The 26,872-nt window shown below is 51.6% G+C and overlaps 13 protein-coding genes across 13 annotated transcripts; 7 read left to right on the top strand and 6 right to left on the bottom strand.

Moving 5' to 3' along the window:
* Positions 1–1,319: 1,319 nt before the first annotated feature.
* On the top strand, positions 1,320–1,666 carry BDP55DRAFT_678190 (uncharacterized protein). Its single transcript, XM_060575967.1, has one exon. The coding sequence runs from the start codon at positions 1,438–1,440 to the stop codon at positions 1,591–1,593; it is 156 nt and encodes a 51-aa protein (XP_060424647.1). The 5' UTR covers positions 1,320–1,437; the 3' UTR covers positions 1,594–1,666.
* A 94-nt stretch (positions 1,667–1,760) lies between these two features.
* On the top strand, positions 1,761–2,373 carry BDP55DRAFT_328868 (uncharacterized protein). The gene has a single exon (XM_060566829.1). It carries the CDS (start codon positions 1,928–1,930, stop codon positions 2,267–2,269), a length of 342 nt encoding a protein of 113 aa, XP_060424646.1. The 5' UTR covers positions 1,761–1,927; the 3' UTR covers positions 2,270–2,373.
* Positions 2,374–2,924: 551 nt separating this feature from the next.
* Positions 2,925–3,459, top strand: BDP55DRAFT_328884 (uncharacterized protein). The gene is made up of 2 exons (XM_060566830.1): positions 2,925–3,127; positions 3,190–3,459. Exons 1-2 carry the CDS (start codon positions 3,048–3,050, stop codon positions 3,359–3,361), a joined length of 252 nt encoding a protein of 83 aa, XP_060424645.1. The 5' UTR covers positions 2,925–3,047; the 3' UTR covers positions 3,362–3,459.
* Positions 3,460–3,986: 527 nt separating this feature from the next.
* Positions 3,987–4,235, top strand: BDP55DRAFT_536851 (uncharacterized protein; the record flags this gene model as incomplete). Its single annotated transcript, XM_060567890.1, has 1 exon — positions 3,987–4,235. A coding segment is annotated over one exon (249 nt), but the record flags the coding sequence as incomplete, so codon positions are not given.
* Positions 4,236–4,553: 318 nt separating this feature from the next.
* On the bottom strand, positions 4,554–4,907 carry BDP55DRAFT_537047 (uncharacterized protein; the record flags this gene model as incomplete). The annotated part of the gene is made up of 1 exon (XM_060567891.1): positions 4,554–4,907. A coding segment is annotated over one exon (354 nt), but the record flags the coding sequence as incomplete, so codon positions are not given.
* A 2,154-nt stretch (positions 4,908–7,061) lies between these two features.
* Positions 7,062–8,732, top strand: BDP55DRAFT_678179 (uncharacterized protein). The gene is made up of 2 exons (XM_060575966.1): positions 7,062–7,515; positions 7,576–8,732. Exons 1-2 carry the CDS (start codon positions 7,112–7,114, stop codon positions 8,477–8,479), a joined length of 1,308 nt encoding a protein of 435 aa, XP_060424642.1. The 5' UTR covers positions 7,062–7,111; the 3' UTR covers positions 8,480–8,732.
* A 1,301-nt stretch (positions 8,733–10,033) lies between these two features.
* Positions 10,034–10,906, top strand: BDP55DRAFT_328766 (uncharacterized protein). The gene is made up of 2 exons (XM_060566828.1): positions 10,034–10,548; positions 10,594–10,906. The coding sequence occupies exons 1-2, from the start codon at positions 10,324–10,326 to the stop codon at positions 10,873–10,875; spliced, it is 507 nt and encodes a 168-aa protein (XP_060424641.1). The 5' UTR covers positions 10,034–10,323; the 3' UTR covers positions 10,876–10,906.
* Positions 10,907–13,345: 2,439 nt separating this feature from the next.
* Positions 13,346–14,418, bottom strand: BDP55DRAFT_678162 (uncharacterized protein). Its single transcript, XM_060575965.1, has one exon. The coding sequence runs from the start codon at positions 14,080–14,082 to the stop codon at positions 13,483–13,485; it is 600 nt and encodes a 199-aa protein (XP_060424640.1). The 5' UTR covers positions 14,083–14,418; the 3' UTR covers positions 13,346–13,482.
* BDP55DRAFT_562102 (uncharacterized protein) lies at positions 14,153–14,572 on the bottom strand (the record flags this gene model as incomplete). Its single annotated transcript, XM_060570127.1, has 1 exon — positions 14,153–14,572. The coding sequence occupies one exon, from the start codon at positions 14,570–14,572 to the stop codon at positions 14,153–14,155; it is 420 nt and encodes a 139-aa protein (XP_060424639.1).
* A 1,682-nt stretch (positions 14,573–16,254) lies between these two features.
* Positions 16,255–16,976, top strand: BDP55DRAFT_678151 (uncharacterized protein). The gene has a single exon (XM_060575964.1). It carries the CDS (start codon positions 16,362–16,364, stop codon positions 16,695–16,697), a length of 336 nt encoding a protein of 111 aa, XP_060424638.1. The 5' UTR covers positions 16,255–16,361; the 3' UTR covers positions 16,698–16,976.
* Positions 16,977–18,050: 1,074 nt separating this feature from the next.
* Positions 18,051–19,702, bottom strand: BDP55DRAFT_328384 (uncharacterized protein). Its single transcript, XM_060566827.1, has 2 exons — positions 18,441–19,702; positions 18,051–18,386 (listed from the first exon to the last, which is right to left on the bottom strand). The coding sequence occupies exons 1-2, from the start codon at positions 19,362–19,364 to the stop codon at positions 18,150–18,152; spliced, it is 1,161 nt and encodes a 386-aa protein (XP_060424637.1). The 5' UTR covers positions 19,365–19,702; the 3' UTR covers positions 18,051–18,149.
* Positions 19,703–21,017: 1,315 nt separating this feature from the next.
* Positions 21,018–21,728, bottom strand: BDP55DRAFT_678143 (uncharacterized protein). Its single transcript, XM_060575963.1, has one exon. The coding sequence runs from the start codon at positions 21,509–21,511 to the stop codon at positions 21,185–21,187; it is 327 nt and encodes a 108-aa protein (XP_060424636.1). The 5' UTR covers positions 21,512–21,728; the 3' UTR covers positions 21,018–21,184.
* Positions 21,729–23,040: 1,312 nt separating this feature from the next.
* Positions 23,041–23,825, bottom strand: BDP55DRAFT_562079 (uncharacterized protein; the record flags this gene model as incomplete). The annotated part of the gene is made up of 2 exons (XM_060570126.1): positions 23,041–23,641; positions 23,701–23,825. 2 exons carry the CDS (start codon positions 23,823–23,825, stop codon positions 23,041–23,043), a joined length of 726 nt encoding a protein of 241 aa, XP_060424635.1.
* Between the last annotated feature and the right edge of the window lie 3,047 nt (positions 23,826–26,872).

Raw genomic sequence — 26,872 nt, 5'->3', positions numbered from 1 at the left:
CACTGGCCATGATTCAAAACGCAGATACATTTCCGTGCCCAGCAGAGGGGTTCAGACTTGTGTTCCTCCAAGTTACCCAACAGGTTTTTGGTACCTAGATGTTTATATAAGCAACTAAAGAAAAAAGCGCATGACAGTACGCAGGGACATGAATGACGGTCAAAGCAGCACCGGCCGAGATGGCTCCTGAAGGTACAAACACCGTATCTGGGACCTGTGTCCGTACGAGGTGAGGGCCAAGTTGATGCCTACCGCGGAAGCGCGCTTCGACGCGTTGCACTCACTAGCAACGCCACCTCTCTGCGCTCGCTGCAATTCACTGCTTAGGAACCATGTGCAGTAGCGTAAACAAAACTTTGAACAAGCAACTCAAAGAATGGTTACTATCCCACCGAGTGCTGCAAGGCGACAGGACATTGGTCTCCAGCTTTTCTCCAAATCTATCTGGAAATGAATCTTCTGATTCGCGGAGATAATGGGAATAAATCAACAATATCGTTTGATTTGCTATTCCCCCGCACTTGTATGTATTGTCGCCTTGCAGCACTCGATAGGACAGACAATACATGAGCGAATTGGGTGTCGCGCTTGATCATCGGGGATTCGGCTTTCCGTGGGCTGGCCTTGTTTATTTGACATCCGGGAGCGGAGTCCCGGTTGGCCATGTAGCCAGCTCATGTGCCAGTGACCCGGCTAAGCCTAGAATACTAGATCTAAGATGTGCAATGAAGCCCGCCAAAGGGATTGCGGTCCAGCGACGTGAACTTTGATCGCGGTTCCCAATCCGGAACGTGGATGCTTGGGTACACGATGGCCAGCAAGGCACCAGACTCTTGGGAACATTCCCGCAAAATCTATACAGACGCATCGCTGGGCTCCATCCATGAGCGACTGTAGCAATTTGCAGATCCGCATCAGCCACTTTAAGCGGTGCGCATTTCGTGATTCATGATGAAGCAGGCCTACGGCAAGAAGTGTTAAATCTCCTCACGTCGCTGTGGTTGGAATAATCAAAGGCTGGTCGTGATGCGAAACACAGACTTCTATTCGCTTCGATCGCGTTCTTTAATTTTACGTTGCATACGAATCATGCGCCAAGGTGTTTGCTCAGATTGCTTCAGTCCATGACTAGTTTGGTGTTTGGCAAAGGCTAAACACCAGCAAGGGATTGTATCGATAGTAACGAGCATATGTTGCTTCCTCTTTCTCGCTCCATAGAATTATTTCTGCCTCACGTCTTTGAGAACGCTTGTCAAGTACAGCAAGTATTTGCCGTGTTCTACCTTGCTGCCTCCGAATAAGGAAAGACTGGACAAATCGGGGGGGGGGGGGACTGTATGCCATATTGTATGTCGACCTGAGCCACATCATGAGCCACAGGAAAACCTCGTCGATCAGCCAGCACGAGACAATGCTATCGCCTGTGTGCTAGCACCAATGTGCCAACATAGAAGCCCACACAATCGCTGGCAGTGCCTACTTTGTGTGCTATCTATGCTAGCGTCTGTATGCCACCACTTGTGTGCTAGCATAGATGTGCCAGCGCCTATGCAACCAGAGGAGCCCACACAGACGCTGGCAACGCTTACCTAACATGCTCTCTGTTTGTCAGCATCTGTGTGCTAGCAACTGTGTGCCAGCATTCGTCTTCTCAGTAGCAGCCACCTGTTTTCCTGGTGTTGTACCCTTGGACAAGTGGTCACTGAGTTCGCGCATCGTCTTCTGGATTCACCAACGATCTGGGGTACTGTGATGTGGATGGCAAACAGATCTGCTCGCGATATGGTGCTGCCAGAACTGCGCCCTCTAACCTCGAAACTCCGCGTTAATTACAACGCTTGACTGTTGCAGTCATCGTCGTCTCGCATGCTGCAACTGCAGGAGGCCAACTAAGCCCCCGTTGCGAACCCGAAGATAATTGGGCAACATGTCTCAACATCGCGGGCGTAACGCTTTCTACGAACAAACACGAAGCGATCTACGACGCACTTTGGACTGGAGTGGTCCGCGACACGCTTGCCACACAAGATGTCCCCTAAATATAGTACCGACTGAATGTATATCATGCATCTTTCCACACGTTCTTCTCACAATTATATGGACTACCATCACTCCTGTTCCACCATCATATAATCATACGATTCCAGCGATGAATCTTGCCTGCATTACTTGCCTTCAAACATGGCCTTCGTGGATGTCTCGCGATGAGCATGTAGCTGCTAAGTCTCACCAGGCTCCTAAATTCGGATGCGACACATGCGACTGTTAAAAGATCATCAAGCGGCGAGTGAACTCCGATTTCTCCGGGCACGGGAATGCTTTTGCCCATCTGACTGGGTTCGAGCCAAACCAGAACTGCTTAGATAAGCTCAATGTGCAGTAATTTGCCCCACCAATAAGACCCGAGGCGGAATGACAATCAAGCATGCCACCTTTGGTTCGCCTTCTTCACCCCCTCCCCAACTTACACCTATCATGTGAATGTGCATTAGTATCTCTGGACTTGCTATTTCGCCCTCTGATTCGTGATCATCGGGTTCCGAAGTATTTCTCAGTCATTGGTCAACAAGGAATACACGCTCGAGGTGAGCCCGGTTATGGGATGTAGCATTGATTTGAATTTCTTTTTGTTGGGACGCTGCGTGGCGTCCTGTTTTCCCACTAGGTCGCGGCCTTGCAGCGCAGTACATATATCGATGTCGTAAGGAGGGGTTATTGGAAGGGAGATGTAAAGTTCTGTTCATATTGTTTGGCTCAGCATGGACGCCACCCACAAGACAAGGCGGCCAAGCAGAACGCATCTCCCCGCCTCCCCCGCTGAGGGATCACTCAAAGGGGCGTGCGGTGTGTTGTACAGCGATGTGCAGGAGCTAGGTCCGATTGGCTGTCATTGTTGCTTTTCTTTGCTAATCGCTGTCTGAATTAACGGCCGTTCTTTGCGCGCTCCAATCATAACGACCGTACGAGCCGTCCGCGCCCCATCCGACAACGAACCGCCGCAACAGTCCTTGAGATTGCTTGGCTGGGAGGCTGACTGGAAGCACGGTATGGTGAATTTCCTGGAAGCATTCACGGTTGCATTTGGACCTACCGCCTTTACGTTCGGTTATCACCATGTACTTGCATAGTATGGAGGCACCAACCTTTTGACATGTCCATACTGAGGAATCACCTAACCTCTCTCGCAAGCGCTTTTCTTGATCTAGCTAGCCACCGCTACTACACCTGCCTATTCGTGGTCGTCCAGCTCGTACCGAACCAGCTTTTTCCTTTCCTCGAAATCCTGTCAGTATTATTTGCAAAGCAACTCATCGTTGACAACGCCTGGGGCCTCTCACAAACCGATCGGTGGGAAGTGTGATCCGCAGTCAATTGACTGACGAACAGCCACTACTTACTTTGGACGCCATTCAACGCACCGTGGTCTGCCTTGAGTAGCTGAGCCGCAGCAGATGGACACGTACATCGACGTCTTACTACCGGAACCCTTCGGATTGCACGCCAACGATTATGAGCAATGTCAACAGTGATTGCAACCAGACTCTTCAGTGCAAGCCATGGAGGCCTTATTTCCTCCAGACGGCTTGATTGGCACAACGAGCTCTACGTTCTGGGGGGCCGAAAAAGATAACCATTGTTCATCCAGCTCCGAGACCTCAATTATCTCGAACAATATAACGGCATGTGGGACACCGCCCTGCAGCACTGGGCCCCCGTATTCTTGGTCGGGAGCCCAAGGCAATCAGGTAGACTCACGCCAATTGGCACAATGGCCAACTGCCATCGAGATTCTTCCTACTGCGAACGCAGCCTCGTGGCACTTCCAAGAAAATCAATTCGAACCTATTTCAATAGAAAGTAGCGGACTAGTGAACAATGCAACGCGCGATAGAAACAAGCGGTCGAAGGTTACGCAACGCTTTGTGCCCACAGCAGACACCACACACGATGTCTTATTCAGGGCTGAGGAGGCCAAATGCATTAAGCCACAGAAGAAGGGACCATATCGCGTCAAGAACCAAGCCGCTACAAAACAATACCGGCAAAATTCAAAGCAATACGAGATAAATCTTGCCGCTAAGGAGAAGCAGATAGAAGAAGATTGGATAAATCTTCAGGTGTGCGCAACAGCGCTCAAGAACGAGGTGCTTTCACTACGAAGCCAGATTTTGGATCACAGCGAATGCAGGTGTGAAGTGATCCAACAATACATCACCAGGACTGCCACTACCATCAGTAGCAGAGCTTTCGATGGCAGACTTTTGCCTTCTGACGGTGGCGGGGTTAACGCTCGTGAGGACGTGGTCGCCGCTCCAATCTCTCTTTTTAAATAGCTTCAGAAAGAGAAGTTGCTTTGACTTCTACTGCCCCAATAGTGCTCATGGTGATATCTAGTTGGAAAATCACCATCTTGCAGCAAGGCGTTCGGATCAAGAATTAAATGACTCTGTGCAGCAAGCCCACCTAATAGATTGACAGCCTCCTAGAGACTTGGTACAAAGACTCACTAGTAATGATGAAGGCTTCAGGCCTGAACTTACGGAGTATTCAAGTTGCGGGCGGATGTCGGTAAGCGGAATAGAGTTACTCCACCCCTCGTTCATGCTTCCGATCAAGCATCCGGGCTCCGTAGCGTGGTAGGTAGCAAGAAGCTCTGCGCATGAGACGATCAGCGAAGTGATGTCGCGAGTGACGGTAACACGCGCTGCTCTGCAACCATGCGACGGGTAGCCTCGAAGATATCTTCGCGAGATAAGAGAACTGCGTGGATTGGCTTGATACGTCTCAAGCAACATCTTTATGATGGACTTGCTTGCTTCTATGCCTTGGGAGGAGTTGTTCATGCAGCCTCCTTTGGTCGCAAGTATGGTTTCATACCGCGGGTCACGATGTGGAGCAGTCTTCTCTTAAGACTTCTTCCTCGCAAGTGACGCTCCATGCTCCAGTCCTGCTCAAAGTATTGCCGCGGCCACGTCTCCTTTCTGGCCCAATATGCTACCGAATCGGTCGTCTCTTCTTTGCGGCGGCGAGCAATCTGCCGTGATCTCTTCAAGGGCGCTCCTCCGTGGAAGATCTGGGGGCATCCGGCTGTTGGCGTCGTTTCCGACAACCATCTGGATGGCGTGTGTGAGCCTGTCCGAGGCTTTCGCCGAGATTGGTACGGCCGTCGGCGTCAGCGCCGAGTTGAAATAGGGCTTCTTCGTCGTGTCGTGAGATGCGATGGAACGCTCGTTTGACGACGGTTCTTGTCGACGCGGTTTTGGAACTGCTTGCCTGCTAATGGTCAGTTGCGCATAGCTCTAGACAGCAAACAGCTGCTACCTTTACGTTGGACCACAGGAGTAGAGCAACCATCCTTTTCAGCGCGCGAATTCGATCGAGTGCAAGCCATCCCAGTGAGGGAGAAGCGGGGTACGTGAGATTATGATTAAGGCAGAAGAAGTAGGACAGGCTATTGAGAAAAACATGTGTCGTGGTAGGTGTGTGGCGCGTATATGATTGGCTCCCAATGCACCCGCCTGATCAAATCGGTATTAGCGCAGTGGGATGTCTCCAGGCAGTCATTTGCATGCTACTCAGAGCGCTAGCTTGGTGACAGAATTCACCCGAGTCAATACGGACGACAACCAAACATGAGTGCTATGCGTAAGTGATTAAGGCCAGCGTGGGACTATTGAGCTATGCGGGTCGTAGAAATATTTATCGTCAGGAAGGTGATGCCCTAAACTGGATTGTGGGCGGATCGTCCAATGGAACTTCGAACCGACTGATCAGCTTTCAGCCTTTCCTGGCGCATAAGATTAGGGATGATGGCTCACTAAGCGGCGACAACGGTATTTTGAATGCACCGGATGCTCGAGATTCTGAGTCGTGAGGAAGGGGACGTTCAAGGACCCTCAATGGCTGCATATCAGGCTGGCCTTCTCTGAGACAAACGGCCTGAGAGGAGAATCTTGGACAACTGCAAGAGCGTGAATTCCAAGAGATATGAGAAATGAGTGTGAATATCACGGTTTTAGAGCAGGTTGAGAGTAGTAAATGAATTACGGTGACCCGCAGGGTCAGATCTAGAAGTAACATGAAGAAGAGGAAAGAGAGATCGCGCTAAGCGAGTGGCACGTCGCCGCAAGGAAAGGGCTTATGGTGAAAGTTAGACTCGCGATACCCTCGACACCATCCTGGGGACGAAAAAGCAATACAGCACCGGAATTTGAAGGTGTGCAAGCATACCTATGACAGAGCACCGCGACCAAAAGTTGTCGTAACGAAATGCTACCGTTCGTACTAGTATGGTGGTTGTACTAGTATGGCAATTCGTACCGGTCAAACTTTTGCTCTAGGTACGGCAAAGATCTAGTAGATCTATTCGAAAGGCAGAAGCAGCAGGAAAGAAGAATGGCGAGCTAGAAGAGGGGCAAAAACCAAGATACCGGAACAGGCCGAACGATACTTCTATCGATGGAGCTGGGGCGCAGAATTCTGGCGCCTTCATCTGCCCGACGCAGAGCACTGCCCACAACGCACCAATCGGATTACCGTCGCCTCCGATCAACTGTTCGCCGGTCAGCCGGCCCATCCTCAGGACTCTCTCCTTCTCACGAAGTCAATATAGAGCATTTGACTTTTGTCATCACCATAATCGTATCATTCTCACCATATCAATGTGATGCGGATAGCAGCAAATCCAGACATGCAGCCGAGGAAGTTAGCCCGACGTCAGTCTCGCTACGCTTGTCACCAAGCCAAAATTTCATCGCGGAAAGCGGGAGCTCTCGCGGTGTTTGAGGTGCTCTAGCGCTGGGGAAGCACAAGGTTGAATCGCCCACCTGCGTTACCTTCATGCAAAAGAACGGCAACCATGGCATCCCGCCAATTTGTACTCCGTAGGGGTATCACCCGCAGGTGGGGCCCACAAGACCTCCCCACAGCACAACTAGGTTGAGCGCGGCGCTAAGTGCGCCAACCAAAGTGTGGCTTAATGCAAGCAATGGGGCCCGCGTTTCGAACATAAATTCACTGTTTATCGTCCGTGACTTCCCCGCCACAGTTCATACCTGCGACACGGCCAATCCAAGCAGAGACGGTGTTCGGTTGGCAACGTTTTCCAAGCATGGCGGACCCTTTAAGCATCACCACGTCTGTACTTGCGCTACTCACGACAGCAGCTCAGTCTGTAAAGTTGCTTGTCGAGACTGTGAGTCGCTATAAAGGTCGGGATAGAACTCTGTCCCGACTACAAGCAGAGCTCGAGGACTTCTTACGGATCCTTGACGCGCTACACAAGGTCGTCGAAACAGAATCCGACATGATGGCCCTTCTCAAAGACCCCATTCGTCGATGCAGCCAATTATGTAACGACTTCGAGGAAGCCATGAAGGTGTTCAGCGGGAAGTCTAAAGTGGGCTTCCGAGATTGGGCAAAGATGGAGTTCATGCGGGGCGACATCAACGATTTCTTGGACGCTTTGTCGGGTTACAAGGAAACAATCTCGATAGGCCTCGGCACAATCACCATGTTGGTTACCCGTCCTGTTGATTTCGAGTCCTCCTCTTACAGTGGCTTACATCACGTTAGGCAAACATCTCAAGCTTCTCGGGAAGTCCTCGAGGAATACAGCGAGATGATCATGGATACCATGTACCGCCTTAATGTTCGACTACAGCGCATTGACGAAAAGATGGATGGGTTGACTAGGGGAATTGCAGGCAGCGTGGATGCCTCTGGCACGACCACAGACCTGGAGGATGAGCGGGTTGTGACAGAGCGATGCCTGCGAATCTGTGAGGATGCGCAGCATTATCTTGAGACCTTGGCGAGCGATGGGGACCTTCTAAAGCAACAAATGCCCCCGACCAATAGTGGAAACGACCAGGTGCGATTCGAAGCACAGCTGATGATACGCCGAACACTCGACGAAAACCGGGATAACTTCTCGGAAACCATCGGTCGGTTGCATGAGCGCTTAGCATCCTTGCCCCGGAATGGGACAAGTCAAGATGAAAGCGAGAAATCACGGTTGGAGGAGGACCTCAAGGCTTCGAAGAAGTGTCTAGAGGTCTGTAAAGCGGCCTCTGAGACGGTTGCCCAGCAAAGAATTTATCGCGTTGGTGAGTTGATTGCAGACGTCGAAAGCGACCAAGTAGTTATCACCACCTTGGCAGACCTCTTTGATGTCAAGAAGGCATCATCTACGAACGGCTCAGCGCAGTGGATCGGCTCGTTTACGGACGAAACTGCTCGACAGATATCGACAGATCGTTATCGCAGTCGTTTTGGGGCGGTGTCAAACACTGAGATGGGTACCGCCACTCAGGTTCCGCGGGATTCATGGACGGCCAAAGATCACACTGCGCGTCGGGCCAATACTGACAAACAACCATCTGCGCGGGAAGCGACGGGGAGGAGGCCGACTCCAAACGAAGTCAGGAGGCGTGCTTCTGGAGCCGATGGGAAATGGCCGGCCAACGACGAAGTGTGAATAAGCGCAAGGCGCACCTGTGGATTATGGCCACCGTAGTCAACAGTGGCACTGTCATAGGTGACTGTGTCATAGGATTGTTCCTATGAGATTCAGAAGTTGTCGTATGGAACAAAAAAAGCATACATATGAGAATGTCCCACATCTAAGACTCTAGTACACAGCGTGACTTATGCGAAGGAGAAGTTATCGCCAGCTCGAAGTAGGAGACCCAGCTTGGGTGAAGCTTGAATCGTGACACCCTCGACACCACCCTGGCACGCGATCCCGTGACAGGTATGCTGCTCGTACCGGTGTCACGGGATCGCGTGCCAGGGTGGTGTCAAGGGTATCGCGAGTCATGGCGAAGCCATGACCCCTTTTCTTGCGGCGACGCGCCGCTCGCACAGCGCGATCTCTTTCTCCTCTTCTTCGCGTTACATCTTGTATCTAGATCTGACCCTACGGGTCATCACAATCTATCTACTACTTTGAACCTACTCTCTACAGCCGTGACCCTCACAACTAGTATGGCAATTCGTGCAACATAATCGTACCAGTATGGCTATTCGAGGACCTCAACTCTTCGTACCAGTATGATATTCGTACTAGTACAGTGTTCGTAGTGGTACGGTAGGCATACTGTTATGCCAAAAATATTGGTGTACCGCTGACCCAACACGGGACTTCGTTCCAAGGTGGTGTCGAAGGTATGGACCAAGCACTTTTCCAGCAGCGCCTTGTTTCCTTCACGCTATGTATTTATTTTAATATTCTGCCTTTGCTGATCGCTCGGGCGATTCTCGATATCGTTTACACAGTATTAACACACAGTATCAGTGGATACTCCCACTGTCTCGGTAGACTATCTTCACGCTATGTATATCTTGTCACCTTGTGCCTCAACTTAATCTACCTACGGAGCCTGGATCTGCTCTCATATGAGTTCTGTGCTAATCAAGCCTAGAGACCACCTGCATACGCAAAGACTGCTTCAGCATACCTGTGTACGCAGAAACGTGCGTGAGCAAAGCCGTTTACGCGGACATGCGCTCAAACAGACTTGCCTCTGCAGAAGTACGGTCAAGCAGACCAGCCTACGCAAGTATACGCTCAAGCGGAACTGCATGCGCAGAAATTTGCGCAAGAGACTTCGCGTACGCAGGAGTCTGCTGAGGCAGGCTCGCTGTCGGGAAGTACGGAAGGGGGTTCGGGTAATAGCGGGATGGGCGCTATGGAAGGACCAACTCCCTCACTATTCCTGATATGATTCATCGGTGTGTTCACTTTGCAGGAGCACTGTAGAGGCAAGAGCACAGCACTCCAAGAACGTCCTCGTCTACGTCTGTGAAAAACGTATTGGAATGAAACAGACCCACAACAGTTTAAAGTGAAAGATGAGGGGAAGCTGATGCCTTTACGATGGTATTACCGGTAGCAGTGAGAGGGTCGCAGCATTTCGACATGTCGTCGGTCCAGTGGCCTTCTTCATCGCGATCTACGATCAGAGGCTGCAGATTTAGCGTATGCGGGCAGTCACTGTCCACAGAAGCTTCGAGAAGGAGCTTGTGGGCCTAAAGTGCCAAAAGTGCTGGGGTAGCTCGTTCATGGCGCGCAGCGCTGCAAACCAACTACTGAGGTAACCAAGCTAAAAATAAACCATGGCTATTCTTGGCTTCTCCTGTCCAGGTGTGGCCCATAGGCCAGAACCTGCACCGACATAAGTCGTCTGGTGGAAAACGGCGACAGTGAAGGCCATTTTGGGCCCAAGATCCAAAATGCTAACATTGTTGAACATTGTTCACGTTCTGTTCTAGAAGTATTTAAGGATAGACTGTCAGGCGATAACCACTCTCGCGAAAGCAATGCTCCGGAGGCCGAACATGGCATCTCAGAGTCAGCGTCTCGCCAAGAAGCGAGACAGGTCTGGTGAGAACTTTACCAAGGCAACGAAGAGTCTATTAGCACGATGCGACCGCCTAAGAGAGCGATACAAAGCCGACGTTTACATTCAAGTCCGTAGGATGCACAAACACTACACGTATACTTCATCTAATGAGCCGTCCTGGCCTAAGACAAAGGTGGAGATGGTGAGTACTGCTGTAGAGCAATCGCCTCATGTTAACATCTCGAAGGACAGGATGTACCCCGTCCCCGTGACAAGAACACCCCAAGACTTTGCTGGTAAGCGAAATCGCGCACCGGCCATCCATACCCCACAGAAAACCGCAGCAGAGGATCAGGCGCCCCGTATTGCAGTGGGGGGGTCTTCACACGTAGATCGTCGTAATGTTCTGGCTCTGAACCATGAAGAAGATGCATATCCGTGTGACAAGCCAGTAGGGCAAGAGACGATGTCTCCTGGAGGGCACAGCACTCGCTGCATGGAAAACGGTAGATGTGGTAAAACTAGCTAGCCAAATCCAAAGCGTCTCCACAATCAATTGCCGCCCCCATTCGTGGAAGCCTCCCAAGTGATCAATTCGAAGGTCTGCCTGGATTCCAGTAGCGCTGTTGAATCCCCAGAAACATCACACTTGGCAACGGGCCCATGCTATCCCGACAGCAGGGGGTCAAACGGCCCACATCACCCGTTTCTAGAGGTGGGAGACAAAGGCGCCCTTGCTTGACTCCTGACAACGACAGCCAATACATATGGACTGCCCAGCCACTCCGGAGCCAGGGTAGATCACTTTGGATGGCGCGTTTGGTTCGCCCGCGCAAGCCCATTCTGGCACACTGGCTTCGGTACCTGCTGCGCTTGGAGTTGATTCCGATGCTAGTTGGAAGCGCTTTACGGCACAGACATGAGCCATAGGCACCCGTCATTGCTTGCTAAGATCAAATCCGACCAGCAGAAAGTGGCTGTAAGTAGGTAGTCTTTAGTAGCCATTGCGAGATCCTTGTCATTTACTCAGGGCTAGGCTTACCACGAAATGCTGCATCCCCTGTCGAGTTAGACTCCTCTGGTCCCCAGCGCACGGGCTCCTTATCAACTGGCTGCGAACCAAGTTGATTACTCCAGAAATGGCTTTTGCTTGTAACAGACGAACACCGAGGCGTCGCCGTTGAACCATGAACCACATGTCCGAAATGGATCTCTCAACTGATCGTTAGCCGCACTAGGACGATGCTCCATCAAGTTTCTACATACATACCAATTGCACTACAGTACAGTACCTAGAGAGATTTGTGGACGTGTCGTAATCGGATTACATCTGAGTCTCACACAAAGTCAACGACGATATTGACTTACGCTCGTATCAAAGTCTCCCCAGGTACTCATGATCTGCCACCCAGACGGTGATCAGCGCAGAGAGGATGCTCAAAGTCCACACGCTACGTAGCTGTAATCAAGGACAGCACCGATACTGTAACTTGAGTGCTTGCATGATGTGGCGTCCAGAACCAACAGCGTTCGATGGGGGATCGAGCCATGCGTTCAGACGAACGGCAAAGCATCTCACAACGCACGCATCAGCGCCTAAGCTTACGTTCCTCAAGCCTGATTGCCGAGTCCTCCCTTACAACTCACGAGCTAACGCAGTCATAATCAGCTAATAGGAAGATCAATTAGCGCTTCTAGCTTCACTCTGGGAGCACTGTAACCCTGCCTACCATGGACTCGGCAAGATTATGATTATCTAGGAGTTACTGTACTGTAGCACAAAGCAATACATTGAGTGTCTCTACGTATGTAGCTTGGCCGACTCACTTCCTGACTGCTGCATCGATCGAGGACAGTCAGTGGATGTGATCTACAACTGCCGCTGCACAGTGAACACTGTTTTAGAAGAAGTGGTGATGAACCCTAGCAGCAGCAGGTGGGATATGAGTTCCTCCATACAGGTCAGACCACTCTCGTAGGGAACCTGCTCAAGCAGACTCCCGCGTGTGCGGCTTTGCTTGCGCAGATTGCTGCCTAAGGGGTTGTGCGCTTAAGCACATTCCTGCGCAAGCGACTCTGCTTGAGCGTGTTTATGCGTGGGCGGCTCTGCTTGAGCGGAATCCTGCGCGAGCCGCTTTGCTTGGGCGGCATTTCTGCGTGAGCAGGCATGCCGAGGCAGTCTTCTGCGTACGCAGCTAATCTACTGACAAATTTCATCAGGGTCATGAGTTGAGGCAGCTAACAGCGCAAGCTCCCCACTCGACCCAAATTTGGGGCAGAAGCTCATCGCGATGAAGGGTAGCGAGCACTAACGGAACCGTCGGGAAAGCGACCCGACGCAGATTGTCTTGTTTCGGGGCCGGTCTAGGGTGTGGAAAGGTGCTCCACGATCTCCTCAGAATGGGAAAAGGACCCACCGCGGGGTTGCAGTAACAATGTCAGCTACAAGGTCCATCGTTGCTGGAAACTCGCGGTCGAATTGGGCATGTGCGAGGTCCGTTTTCACGCCCGTTTTCACGCCCGTGAACGCGTGGTATCTGGTTAGTATGAAGATGCTATCTAGGCGCTGATGTGATTAATGTGCGTCACTCTGCGAAATAATCGTGGGCCGACTCGCTCGGCTCTCGATTGACTCTTCTCAATCGCGAGGAAGCAGGTTGCGCCGGGGAAGCGCTCCGGCACGCTATCTATGGCCCTGTTCCACCCGGGGTATGCCAGGCTATAACCGATGTAACGAATCACAGCATCAGCAGCCCTAGGCTTGTGAGGCCCGCAGAGGCTGCGGGCTCGCATGGGGTGACAGAACAAATGGCGTGAGTTTTGGTGGCAGATGTATGTAGGTGGCACAGGCCATTCTTCTGTGATCCGAGTGGCTCGTTGGCCACCATTACAAGGCGGCCGCCGTTGCCAAGGTTGAAACTATTGAGCCTGGCCTTGGCGGGGTTCCCAAGCATTGATAAACGGGCGCTTCTACCAAAATAGGCTGGGAAGAAAGCCAGTGTTTTCTGCCAGGCGTGAAGGGCTCCAACAACAGTCTTGACAAAAATAGACAACCGTCGAGGTGCAGCAACGGCGAAAGCTAGCTGTCCAGTCACCACCGTACGTAGCGTGTCAATCTACCCAACCTCCAGACCAATCAGTGACGCGACCCATGGCAGCGCACTCCTCTTCCAACAGCGGGCGGGAATCGAGGCGATGTGCCCTCCTTGCAAAGGCGATAGCATGGCTGACTATGATTAGCTCGCCCTGTACGTTGATATATTTGACTTTGTCTCTGAGAAGAAGTATCGTGAGAGTTGGCGACAGAGTGACTGGGATTGAGTACTTGCACAGCGTGGGTCGTGATGCATGGGTAGCCGCAACCCAGTCCACGGCCGAGGGCACCGGAGCCGGCGCAACGCCCACACCTTGCGTCGACCTGCGCGGTCCCCTTTTTCGAACCCGTTCCGAACCCGACATTGCCGGACGATAGGAATACGCTTGAGGGGCACGATTGTGGTCCTCTAAGTAAGGGCATTGAGCTGTGGCTCACGGTTTGAATGGCCATTATGAAGAACGCCACGTATCTGACGCTAAACCTACGGTATTGGCTCGCGTCCTGACACTTCGATTCGCATCTCGTGCCGAACGTTAACTTTCTAAGAATTATCTCACAATAGCCATCGCGCGATCCTAAAAGCCACCTCAATATCAAATTCATAGTATCGTTCTTGTCCCCAACTGATGCGGTCACCATACAAGCCCCCGGCCGCCAAGGCTAGAAAGCAATTATTTGAAGGCAAGGTCGAGCTGGTCAGCATGCTGTACTAACACTGGAATTTTCCTTCCCGATGTAAGTACAGAAGAAGATCATAGGGAAGTGAGCCTAGGCTCTGGATGGATGTCTTGGCTTCATCATCATCTGACAGGTCCTCATGCACCGCGAATGCCTCGAGGACAGCGTCCCGGAAACCCCGATCAGTATCGATGGTGGAGGTATAGGCCTCGGTAGCCGCATGTAAAAAATCGTTCGGCCCCCAAACCTGTGCAGCAGCAGCCTTGAATTTGGCTATGGAGAGGTCCTTGAAGCCATCAACAGCATATTTTTCTGCGATTGTATACACCTTGGCGTGTAGAAGGAGACAAGTGATGCTTTCAGCCTCGCTTGGCTCTAGCTCTGGCGATGGTAAGAGGCTGTCTGTGTAAAGCGATTGTCGGTAGTCCAGGAGGTAAAAGTATTGTATCATCATATCTAGAATGCAAGATTCGTCGTCGGGAAGGTGGATCGAGCCATCGGAGGATTCCTGTGTCGCCGCCCACATTAGCACCAGAGACTCTGAGCGCGAGGAACAGCATGCGTACTTTGAAAGAACTGCAGCATCGGTAGCCGAAGAATTCAATCGTGCACATTGGCGCGGTAGACGGAATAGCTATAGGCAACGGAGGGGTCATCCGGTCAGCAAGCAGTGCTTTGTGTAGCTAATAACGCGGCTCTGCCTCAAGGGGGCCCCTTTGCCAGTAGTCGCCAAGATCTGCGCTTCAGAGAGGTGCAGCGCTCGTCAGGGTTGTTCTCCACAGGCAGGGTGCACTGAGTCGAGGTCGGCGGCATGACAGCTCAGCGGACCGGTATATACAGTTCGCAGGCGCATGAGAATCCGAAAGACTCCTTCAATCGCGGTGTAATTCCTTAACCCACCGAGGTGTGAGATGGTGCTCTCGCCATCGCGGATACAGTCCTCAAGTACATGACTCTTAGCGGGACCAACGGGTACATTTGTAGCTTCAAGCTCAACGCTACGCCACGGATGTGGTCGTTGCGTAGAAGTCACACCAGCCTATCAAGGCCTCAATCGCATTCCAAAAGCCTCTCAGTTCGTCTTTGTAGTTAGCCCGATTGATACTGGATCAATCGGCCCTGTGTGTAGCGAGTGAACCCAAGAATACGGGGGACGAAATTGCCATAATTATGACTATTGCTACTTAGGCCCTGTCTCGTTGTCGTCACCATTTTGCTCAGTCAAGCTGGGGCGTCTGCAGCATTGTTAGGAGGGGTTGTAGTGGTTGCTTATTGAGCGTACAGTGATCTCTCTTCTTCAACCTTCAGTCGCGACTCCGTCGTGGGATATATGTCTTCCAGTTGGCGGTGATTATTGAAGTAGGTCTGGTGGTTGATCTCGCAAACGTTGTCCTCCTGGCCTTGATGTTCGTTACAATACTCCCGATTGCAAAGCGAACACATTTGAGTGGGGGCCGCGGCACGATTTCCATGTTTGTTCGGCCGAGAAGTCCGCATTCTTTCGCATATAAAACACGCAAGTGTCATTTTGGCAGGCGACGTAATGGTGAACGGAGAATCAGTCAACAGGTGATGCTGTTGTTTTGAAGGGTGCGCAGCTGGTTGGGATTGCCTGTGCGTGGCAAAGGGTTTATTGGGCGGTGAAACGAGGCAGAATTGAAGGGTCTTGGGCGGGGTAGAGGTAAAGACATGGTAGCATGTTTCTTCTGCCGAGCTTGAGATGATACGTCTGCGCTGCGAGTAGTCACGCGATTGGATGTCGAAGACGCCATTATCCTCTCACCAGAATACAAGAAACGTAGTCCCAGTCGCAACCCAACGGGTCAAGCCGGTCATACTGAGAACCATGATGATCGTTCTGTCAGACTTCGCCATGTTGATAATCAGCACTTCACATCCTTCACTTGAAAAGTGCAAAAACATTTTGGTATAATTGTTCTATTTTCTTCGAACCTCGCGCATGATGTACCTACCCCTCGGTGTAGCGGCTCGATCATTTACAACCCCACTTTCGAATACGCTGAGAATGTTGTTTCTTTGGCGGCTGATGGCCTATCCATCAGTCCGATGTTGAGGGGACTAGCATATGAAGGAAGCCTAGGTTCATGGCTTAAGCAGTACTAGGGCGCCTTGAGGGCTTGGCTGTCCCAGCCACGTAAGCGGCCGCTGCTCAGTTCCATCAGGAAAGCAAGCTTTTCTGGCTCCGCTAACGGAACTGTCCAGAGATCATCGTGTTGGTAATGACATGGGCGATTGTATTCACTGTCGTGAGCATTGCCATACTTGGCCTCGGATTTGGCCCAGCCGGAGTGGGCGCCGGTGGGTGGCTACGTCGATCCGTGCTGTTGACGTTTTTGGCCATCTCCAAGATAGCTAACTTCGTGGCGCAAGGAACTATCGCTGCCATTTTCCAGTCTTCTATGTACGGAGCTTTCACCCCTGCGGGAGGCCTATTCGCGACTCTAACAAGCATGGCCATGTTGGGAACATTGATGCCATGGGCTGCTGTCGTTTCTGGGGTTCTCGCAACATTGGCTGCAGGTTTAGTGTGGGGATATGGTGTAGGAGGTGGTTAGTGCGCACACGAAGTGGATTCCCTGTCTGGCGGAACCAAATGAGGCTGCGATAGAGATGTACGATTGTGCAGTGGTCTATGTTCAAAAAGCACGTTTTACCAATTCAGGCCAGGCATTTCCAAGCCTGTAGAAACCCCCCGTGAACTGACCTGGGCCCGTTTCATTTAATCCGCATCTGGGTTCATCCACTAAGCAGTACTGAGGAGGCAAGATCCAGAAGTTGCTACCACGTGGTCGTGAACCGTTCTGACGATTAAGGCCAAGCCCCCTGGGCTACACCCCGAGCGGATGCGAAGATGCGAACGCCTAAGCCTCTCTGATATGATCGGGACGCCTTTCGGTCTTTTCTGGCATCTTGTCCCCTGGGCCTTGCCCCACTTCACATACCCACTTCTGCCTCCTGCCTTCTCTTGTCTCGTTCGGTCTACCCCAACACGGCTATTCTAGAATCGAGGTACATGGCGGAAGTACCTCGATTCTAGAATGATTAGAAATTGAGAATTGAGAAAACAGGAGTCCACCTCGATTCCAGAATTACGATAATTCCAGAAAGAAAGTACGCCATGGGTATGCTGCGGTTCCGGAATGCCCGTGAATATACAGAAAGGTATTCCAGAACGATGGAATATCCCTGAAGTACTGAGATTCTGGAATGGGGTGATTCTGGAATACCTGCAACTTTGAGAAAACAGGAACACGTCACGATTCTGGAATCAATGTACATAACCTGAGGACCGTGATTCTGGAATCAGATGATTCTAGAATCGGGCTGTGAAGTACGTACAAGGAAAAAGTTGCAGACATAGGTACATGCAAAAGTACTGCAGTGATTGTCCAGGTTGTTTTGGAAAGAAGGGACAGGGCGGAAGTACACAAGCGTTGCCCGGCATACGTACAAGTAGTCACATGGTACTTGTGTCCTATTACCACATCTTGCTGATAACGGTCTAGTTTGTTTCAAAGCTGCAGTCCCATCCAGGGTTATTTCCTAAATCTGCAAACAAAATGTAGACTTTGCAAATCCCAAACGCATTCTTGGAATACCATATTCTGCGGCTCTCTTTCACATTGGAGGAATTTGAAAGGGGCGGCGGCTAATGAAACAGCCCCTGCGGCGTCAACGACTGGTCTCCGTGCAGCAACCCTGGCAAAGCTTTCGATTGGCTGCTCGCGGGTTGTCTTTCTGCCGCCCTGTTTCGAATTGTTTGGCTGCCTCAACGGGGACTGCTGTTGTCGAAAGCCCTTCTGAGCCATACGATCTGGTGCCGTCTGGTGGAGGACTCCCGCAGGGATTTGATCGGCTGGACAGTCGAATCCGACACCAATCTCCTTATCATGCAATGCTTAGCTAAGCTGACGTAGATTACGATCGCTGGGTTCGGGGGATTTCTCAACGTGACTGTGTCGCGGCGTCTCCCTCTGATAGAGCGCCCCCCCACTACTTTGGCTCTGTCAACAGAGAGGCGCTCGTCCAAGCCTTGGTCCGTTACCAGAAGCCGAATGCTGCGACCCTTTCGTAGGATGACCGGCGGGCAGCTGCCAATGGTTAAGAAGTCTGCGCAAGTAGTGTTCTCGCAACGCGGGACCCGTGGGCCATCGTTTTTGATGTCGAGGTGCCTTGCCCAGGTAGCGCTCAAAAGCGTAAGTGCAGAGGAAAGCGCAGCATGAGTCATCTACATACGGTCCCAGCTGACTGATGTGAGTAAAATATGATACGTCAAGAACAGAACAGATGAGTCCTACTTTGTGAGATCTCTTCTCGAGTCGCATCACTACGCCGCGAAGTTCTGAGACGTATTCATCGACCCTTTTGCTCCATCGAGAAAAGGCAGTTGGCTGCATTCCAAAGGCGTCAAATGTCGCCGCTTTCCAGTTGACAATTGCAAGAATCCAATGATTTCTGTCGTGATCTGACATCTGATCTGCTGCATTGACGTTGATTGGCAGTACGATCCCGTCAAACCCCTTGGCGAACACGAAAGCGCCCGAGGTTAAGAACGGCTCTGTGAATCTCACAAGCAATGGGTCTATGATCTGAAGTGTAGAGGTACAACACACTGATTGAAGCATGGCAAGGAAAACAACGTCGTCAACATACCGTCCTGGACAAAATTGACCAAGCCTTTGTCTGAATTGAGCTTGGTCTCGGCACGATAACCAACCGACGTGGGCATGCTCGACTGCTCGATCAATCAATCTCACGATGCTCTTCGAAGACGGCTTACGGTTGGGTCTCGACTCGGTGGCGAAGTCGGGATTGCGATCGGAACTGACGTCTACCATAGACGCGGTATCCAGGTCGGGGCCATACCTGGAGCTATGTTCTTTTGTTAAATCAACGAAACACACGTTACGGGTTGACCGAGTCAATGCGAGGAATCGCGTAGGCATCTCCACGATGTCATGCGATGGACCGGGCAATCCGCATTTCTCGGCGCTCCCCCGTACTTCAAAAGATGGGATCAGGTCGGCTCGGTATTGTCTTCCAGCGGCACGATCATTTCGGGTCAGATTTGCGATGTTCTCTGCGGTCAGTGTCGAATTCAGAGGCACATCGGACGCTTCTTCCCTGCCAGTGACGGTAGAGGAAGTAGGCGACAAGCGGACGGACAGAACGTCTGCTTCCGCGGTGCCCGGCTTGCCAGTGTCGGGTCCTAAAGGGAACATTGGTGCCGGTTAGAACATATAGATCGGCCTAGAACTTCAAAGTCGGCCATGCTCACCGAGACAACTGAAAAGTTGCGCAATGGTATCGTCAAGAAACTCGACTTCGGCCCTGATTCTGGATAGGGAGCAAAGGATCGCATCATCTAACGGTTGCTGCGAGTGATCTAGCAACTCCTTGACGCGCTTGTGAAGGAGAGGAACAGTAGTCAGGCTGTCTATCAAGTTATCGCATTCCTTCTTTGACGACATGGCTGTGGCGGCTTCGCAGACTATGAGCATCTCTCACAGGAGGAGGCACGGATTCTCCGTCTATGGACGAGAGAGGCTCTGATGCCGTACCATGAGGCACCGAGACAATATATAGAAACGCCGAATCCAGATGAAACCCAATGCCAATAATAGCCTTACGCCTCGTTTTCTCGTCTGACTTATCCCTCACGGCGCTTATGTCCGTCCAATGACAAAACGTTCCGCGTGCTGGCTAAGCGCCGCCGTCTGATAGGACTGGGTTGATGCCTTGTTGGTCCCCCTTTCCTCGAGTAAATCCAAATGCTTCGTTTTGCTATATTTCTCCATCGAGTGTATGCGCATAAAGCTTTCTTACTATGTGGCGGCGCAACTCTTTTCGAACTTGTCGAAGTGATAATCCTCGGAAGCATGGGCGGTATTCTATCTGATGATGGCTGATACGAGCGGGTTTCAAGCAAGGATCAAGATCCGCTACAACTGTGCGTTGTCTGCTCTCAATGCGATGGCGAAGCCTCCCTGCATGGTCAAAGATTCCATATACAGCTCGACGTGGCTGAGACGAGTCCTTCAGCACCCCCAGTTTTACATGCTTGTAGGTTATCTCGGCAGGTATTTCTAGTGTGGAGGTTGAAGTGGTTGTCTTCTGATGGCTCTTCCGGCGCCCTGACCGAGTTGATATTATTTCGTCTCGAGGTCGTCTGCTGTATCGTCCGCTTTTGCTTTGGGAGGGATCTGCGGTCAGATGAGAGTCCTTCACTGAGTCCTTATTAGTCGAATCCCCCATTCGCGAGATGCTACTCACCTTTGTAGGTACCTAGATAAATCACATCGTCGTCAACTCGTTCCTTGGTCGGCTGGCATCCAACCGTTGTCAGAGGCGTCGGATTTGGTTTATTCATCTTTTGGTATCGTCGCGTCAGCTTTCGAATTGGCTGAAGAAGCTCAGCTGATGAATTAGGAAGTTCAGATATGGGGAACCAGCTTCGCGCGGTTAAGCCTTAAAGGCGAGTATCCGTTCTTTGATGGAGATGTAGACGCGAAATCGACGACAAGCCTTTGGCTCCCTGCTACTGGATGCCTCAGGCGAACACATATTAAATAAGAGTTGATTGAGGGCGGGGTAGTGCAGACACCTGGTCCCAACCTGATGAAAGACAGGACGCGTCGGTGCGCCAAGCCAACTTTTAATTTACTGGTTACCTACGATGCACCCCGCCAGGACAGCAGTGACGGTGCTAGGGTCCAATGCCAATGCAGCAAGAGTTTCGCAAGATTATATATGGGGCGAAGCAAACGAGGAAATGCATCAAATAACTTGGATGTTCAAATCAACTGGTTTGTGCCTTGCTCCCTAGGCCTTCTCAATCAAGCCGCAAACTAGCATGTTGGAGAAAAACCAGGGGGGCGCTAATGATACACCGACGGGGCACCAGCGGGGTAACAATGTGGTAACAATGCGCGGCAGCAGCTCAACCTCTAGCCAGTGACCGTATGAGTGCTCTAAATCTGATCGCCTGATGTAGCTGGCATCCTTTCCGCAAAGAAGGCTAAATTGGGGGGTTTCTGTAGCATCAGGTCGGCAATCTCCAAAGCCATTTTTCGAAATCTTGCTCATTCAAACCTTGTGGTATTTTATTGACACCCTGTCGCCATTGCTTCGACGTACCGTGCAGGACGTGGCTCGATGGATTCGTAGCGTACTTGTTTAGTCTGTGCACTACCGCGCTGTCGCTTCCCTCCATGATGGGCCTCTCGACAGAAGCGCGCTCAGCGAAAACATTCGCTCTTGCTTCGTCACCTTTGGCAATTACGATCTGGAATGCATCATAATAGAGTCGCGGGATTCTTGCATCGGCAATGCCCTTCTCTTCCATGAGGAGCTTCATCTTGTGCGCCATCCGAAGGCATGCGAAGGGAGTCGAAACAATACGTATGCCATCTCCGATCTGGTCGTCAAGGTACTTGATCCTATTGAGACGGCAATCGCTTGACGTTCGTTGTGTGCTGGAAGTGTACACAGTTCGCAGGCGCAGACGAACCCAAAAGACTCTTGCAAACGCGATTGCCTCGCAGCGTAGTTTTCCGATGCGCCAAGGTAGGATATCGTGATCTCTTTGAAGTGATGGACTGACGTCACTTTTTAATTGACCGTGTGCAGCCGCCCCCTGCCGAGGGGGTCACGGGGTATGTATTTCCGTGCTTACGTAGTCGCTAGTTACATAAGCGCAGAAAAACGTCGACTGTGAGCAGATTCGAACCGCCTCCCTTTGGAATCGCGCTAAAATTTAGGCGAGACGCAAATTTGCTGGTATGTATATAGTCGTGCTTACAAGTTGCCCCGCCCTCTTCTACTTACTACTCTGAAGCTTCAAAGCCGACATGCATCTCTCAAAGGCATCCCCCAAAGGCATCTCTCAAAGGCATCCCCCAAAGGCATCCCCCAAAGGCATCCCCCAAAGGCATCCCCCAAAGGCATCCCCCAAAGGCATCCCCCAAAGGCATCCCCCAAAGGCATCCCCCAAAGGCATCCCCCAAAGGCATCCCCCAAAGGCATCCCCCAAAGGCATCCCCCAAAGGCATCCCCCAAATGCATCTCTCAATGGCATCTCCCCAATGCATCTCCCCAATGCATCTCTCAAATACATCTCTTAAATATGTCTTTTGAAATGCATCTTTTAAGGCTACATCTTAGACTATGATACCCCAACCATCACCGAAAGCATTCAAAACCTTGCTCAAAAAGCCTTTAACCAGCGCGGGATACTGCAAAACAAGTATGCACGAGTACGCCAGATCGACGCAGTTCATCTGTGACTAGTGTGGTCTCGGGTGTCGAACCCTGGCCTCAGAGCTTGAGTGTAATCCATTCCCGATCCTGTTCCAGCGACCGCCAACCACCACGAAGAACCGGGCAATTCGAGCGAACCACTGCCACCTACCCAGACGCCTCCCCACGGCGTCAGCATCAGCAGAGAAGGCGAGGAGGTCTCAGCGCTGGGATTAGCCCAACGGTGCAGACAATGGTGCTTCGCTTTGCGAAATTAAACACGGCAGTAACACGCGAGCTATGAACACATACCATTGCTTCTTTGTTCCACAGTAGTATGTACTGCAGCCGTACGTTTGTTCATTGTGAATCTCATTACCTCTCAGCAGCGGCCGTCATCACAGATGTATCGGTAATCCCTCACATCGATGTGACGGTCAATTTGGCAATCCGCTCGCCAATCCGCCACTAATAGAGATGCGTTACCTCGTCTGGCGTGACGGAAGGAAGTGACATCTGACTGACACAAATTGTGAGGAAGCCGGCGATGAGCATCACCGGTCAAGAGTGCGTGTTTGAACGAGAAGCGCCGAGCCCCGCGACGGCCAGTAGCAAAGGGCGTACCGACCGTACGGCCCGTCGACGAATCCGTACACTCTTTCAAGCCTCTCTGATGTCAGCATCAAGTAGTGCGGTATCTCTACCACCCCAGTGACGCCAGTATTCGGCGACCATCGCTGAACTACGCAGCCGCGCAGACCTTTCGGTGATACTTGTCCTTTCTAGGCTACCCTCCCATGATACCCGAAACATAACTTTACGATACTTACGTTTACCCTTCATTGCTAGGACAATCCAGTGCGAGTGGATTGCCAGAATGTGCCACTTATCACGCTGATGTTCTCCCAAGCACGCACGATGCTCAACACTCGATGTATACGCCAACCATTCGTCCGGGGCGTTAATCTGTACTTCTCGCTCCGGCCGCCACGACTTCGCATGGTTTGGCCGAAGAACGCAGAGCTCTATTCGTGACCGATCGCGTCGTGACACTCTGTGTCCTATCAATTGAACAACATCGATACGTTGGTGGTCGGCAGACGCGGCCGCGTGGCGCATGGGAGTATCTGCATGTTTGAAGTGGAATGTATCGCCCGAGCTATGGTTCCCAAAAGAAGGGGAAGAGGAATACTCGGCTGTTTTTGTCTCGTTCGTGGCCGCGACGTTAGGGATCCGGACAAGCTCGGCTCGTTCTTGCAGGCTTGCGAAAGTTGAAGAGTCAGGTCACCACCGAACCAAGCAGCGTGGGGAGCGACTTACGAGATGAGAATCTTCCATCTATTTCTGACCGCCTGACGCAGCAGCCCGATACTTTTTCGACTTCTTGTCGACAAGTGTTTGGGCGGTGGCGCGGGTCTCTGATGCAATCCCGGAAGGCGATGCATTATTGTTTTCTGGAAAGCGAAGGAGCTGCGCCAGGGGAGCGTACCGAGTCAACCGAACGCGTTGGGGGAGGCTGGAGATAAAAGAACCCTGGAATCGCCCCGCCTGTTGACCCATGCGTTTACCCAGTCTACTGCGTGTCGAGGGGTCCGCATGCCGGCTTGGTCGCGGAAAGTCCAGCACAATCCTGCGCCGGCCAACGAGCTCCTTTGCGCATTCGGTATAGTGTGTTAGATGGACAGGCTTTGACATAACTACCTAACTATGTTATATAACATATCTGCAACACAATACAAGAGAAACATAACCAACACTCAAGGATTAGCAATCAATGTAACGAGTGGCCTTCGCGCGTCGTAGTTCGCAGCTATGCGAGCGTCAAATGACAGCCAAAGGGAAAAAAAATTATAAGGAGCACCAGAGCCTCCCTAGCATGACTCCGAAGACAAACCAGAGGACAAAAAAGAAGCACCATTCTCCATCTACCATTATCTCTCACGATGTCAACGCCGAACCACTCGCTGCCGGATGAACCCGAGCGCTCTTCGTCATCGGATGGGTCCGCAGCCGCACCCCACTCAGCTCCACCATCTGGCTCGAGCCCTCCTGGGGTAAGCATTGCCCCTTCTCTTGCCTACATCGCTAACATAAGCAGCAAACTGGTCGTGCGTCATCTGAGGCTTCGTCACACGAGACGCAGCATGAAGCAATTCGGTCTATCCTGTTCACCGATCATGAGCAGTTCGAGGCTCTATCGTCGGAGATGCAGCAGAAGGTTCTTAGGGCATTCGACTGGCTCTTGCTCTCTCAGGAAACGCAGGACAGACTGGAAGCAAAGCGACGCGCAAAACAAGCCGAAGCTGACGCAAGGCAGGCCGAGGCTGACTGGTTGGCCAACGCCATACGATTGATAGAGGATGGCGACGACGATGCCATCGAATTTCTGCAGAGCGTTTTGCTGAGTCATGACAACCAGTGCGACTGACTTCCCCTGGGGCTAGACTCCAACTGAAGGGCAGCGATCGGCGAGCGTATACTGGGTGTTTGAGCCATTGTGCATGGCCAATAGATCTGGAGGAATTGGCGCTGTCACACAGGTCGCGATGATTGACTTACGTCTTGAATCCAATAAAATGTGCAAGTTCGGATCTCAGCACAATTCGTCAATTAGACTGCACGAACAGTGAGATGATGTGGCGAAGGGTTAAGACTGGTTTCTGCAACCCGCAATGAAGTGCATCCCACTATGTACGAACGACGCTTTGGCGGGTCGCCATGACTCCCTTCTCTGCGGGGAATGCGTCGCCTTCACAGTGCGATTTCTCTTTCCTCTTCCTCTTCGTCGCGAGGCGTGATGTTTGTAGATCTAGAATGCCATAACTCTCCCATAATTACACGTTCACTATCGATGGTGACGGCCACTTGAATGCAGACGCAACTTGATTCTCTACGTCCGCTTGTTGATCACTTTTCGTCCAGAGTCATTAACCAGCACTCCATTCATCGCCGGCGTTTGTGGATGTTGGATCATGCAACTTGGATCCGAACAACGGACACAGCGTAAAAGCAATTCTTGTCTTTTCTACGAATGCCATCAACCGAGGCACTGGGGACGTCCCTGGGATGTCAGCGGACAATGGTTGACAAGTTCGGACGTACTAGGGACGCCCCTGGGACGTCAGCGGACAACGGTTGATAAGTTCGGACGTACTGGGGACGCTCCTGGGACGTCAGTGGACAACGGTAGACAAGCTTGGACGCACTGGGGACGCCCCTGGGACGTCAGCGGACAACGGTAGAGAAGTTTGGACGTATTGTGCCCACGTCATACTGTACATTCGCTCCTTTTCAAACATCTGGTAATGGCTGATACCTTCAGCTTGCACACAAAATATGGAGACAGGATGGCATGCTACAGTGCGAAAAGCGAACCGCTGTAGGGTCTACTTCAAAGAATCCACCTTTGGCTCGAATAGCAGGCTATAATCCATCTCAGTATGTTGCAGTCTGTATACTGTATACTGTAGTGAAATGTGAAGACTGCTGTGTTCGTTTTGCAAGGAGTCGCGCTACACTGCGAACGACGCTGGCTCTCACACGGACTACCAGTCTTGGCACCCGCCAACTCAAAGGCGTGGTACGCGGTGCTATGGAAGGTAACGCGGCCAGAGCTGCTCCTCAGAACCAGTGCTAGTTGCACGGGCCCTGGTACAGTAGGAGTGTGAGCATGCAGATAAGTAAACATGACGAGATTGGCGTCGTTTGAACGGATGTTAAGCCGACGTTATGATAACGAGCGCAACTTCATGCAGGGTTTTGGGGTGCGTCACAAACACAACAGACCCATGAAGCACAACATTAACACAACTGCCGCGCTTCATACGAGAATGAAGCCATATGGACGGTAAGCCCAGTTCGACAAGGCATCCCGATGCACCAATCGGGGGTTATTCCACATTCCCCGAACCCAAGAATGCTCAATCCTTCTTGGTGCTTGTCACTTTCTCATTGATTGCTACGCATCCGAAGCTTCTGAGCAAGCGGCTTGGAGAGGCGCTCCTTAGGCTTACTAATCCGAGGCTCGCCCCTGGGTCCCAACAGGCTCACGGGTACCCGTGCACGTAAAATTCCATGGGTATCCGGCCCCCATTTGGTTAACGGGTACGGCAAAATACAGTGGATGTTGCTGACTAATGGGAGACCCGTGAAGTGTACGGACCCGTGAACCTGTTGGGAGCCCTCGTCTTTATGCATAGTTTAGGACAGACTGAAGAAGCAAGTCTCGTTCTATTTCTTGTACTGTATTTTCAACTACTGGGCCGAGGTTCATCTCTAGTTTGGTCCTGCTCTGCAACACAGTCCTGGCTCCCGATTTAGCACCACCAGCCTTGACTCTCGTTCTAGCACCAGTCCTGAACCTTGGTCTTGTCATGGGTCCGACAAGGAAAGCGCATGTACCCCGCCACGTGTGGGCGACACCACGACGCAATGGAGACTGCTTCAAGCTCGTGGAGGCAGATATGAGTATCAAAGAACACGCCAAGTTAGT

This window comes from Colletotrichum godetiae (assembly GCF_030913485.1).
Source record: "Colletotrichum godetiae strain CBS 193.32 chromosome Unknown BDP55scaffold_55, whole genome shotgun sequence".
Classification (NCBI taxonomy): Eukaryota; Fungi; Ascomycota; class Sordariomycetes; order Glomerellales; family Glomerellaceae; genus Colletotrichum; species Colletotrichum godetiae.
The sequence above is the reverse complement of the archived record's forward strand: the minus strand, read 5'-3'. Positions and strand labels throughout refer to the sequence as shown.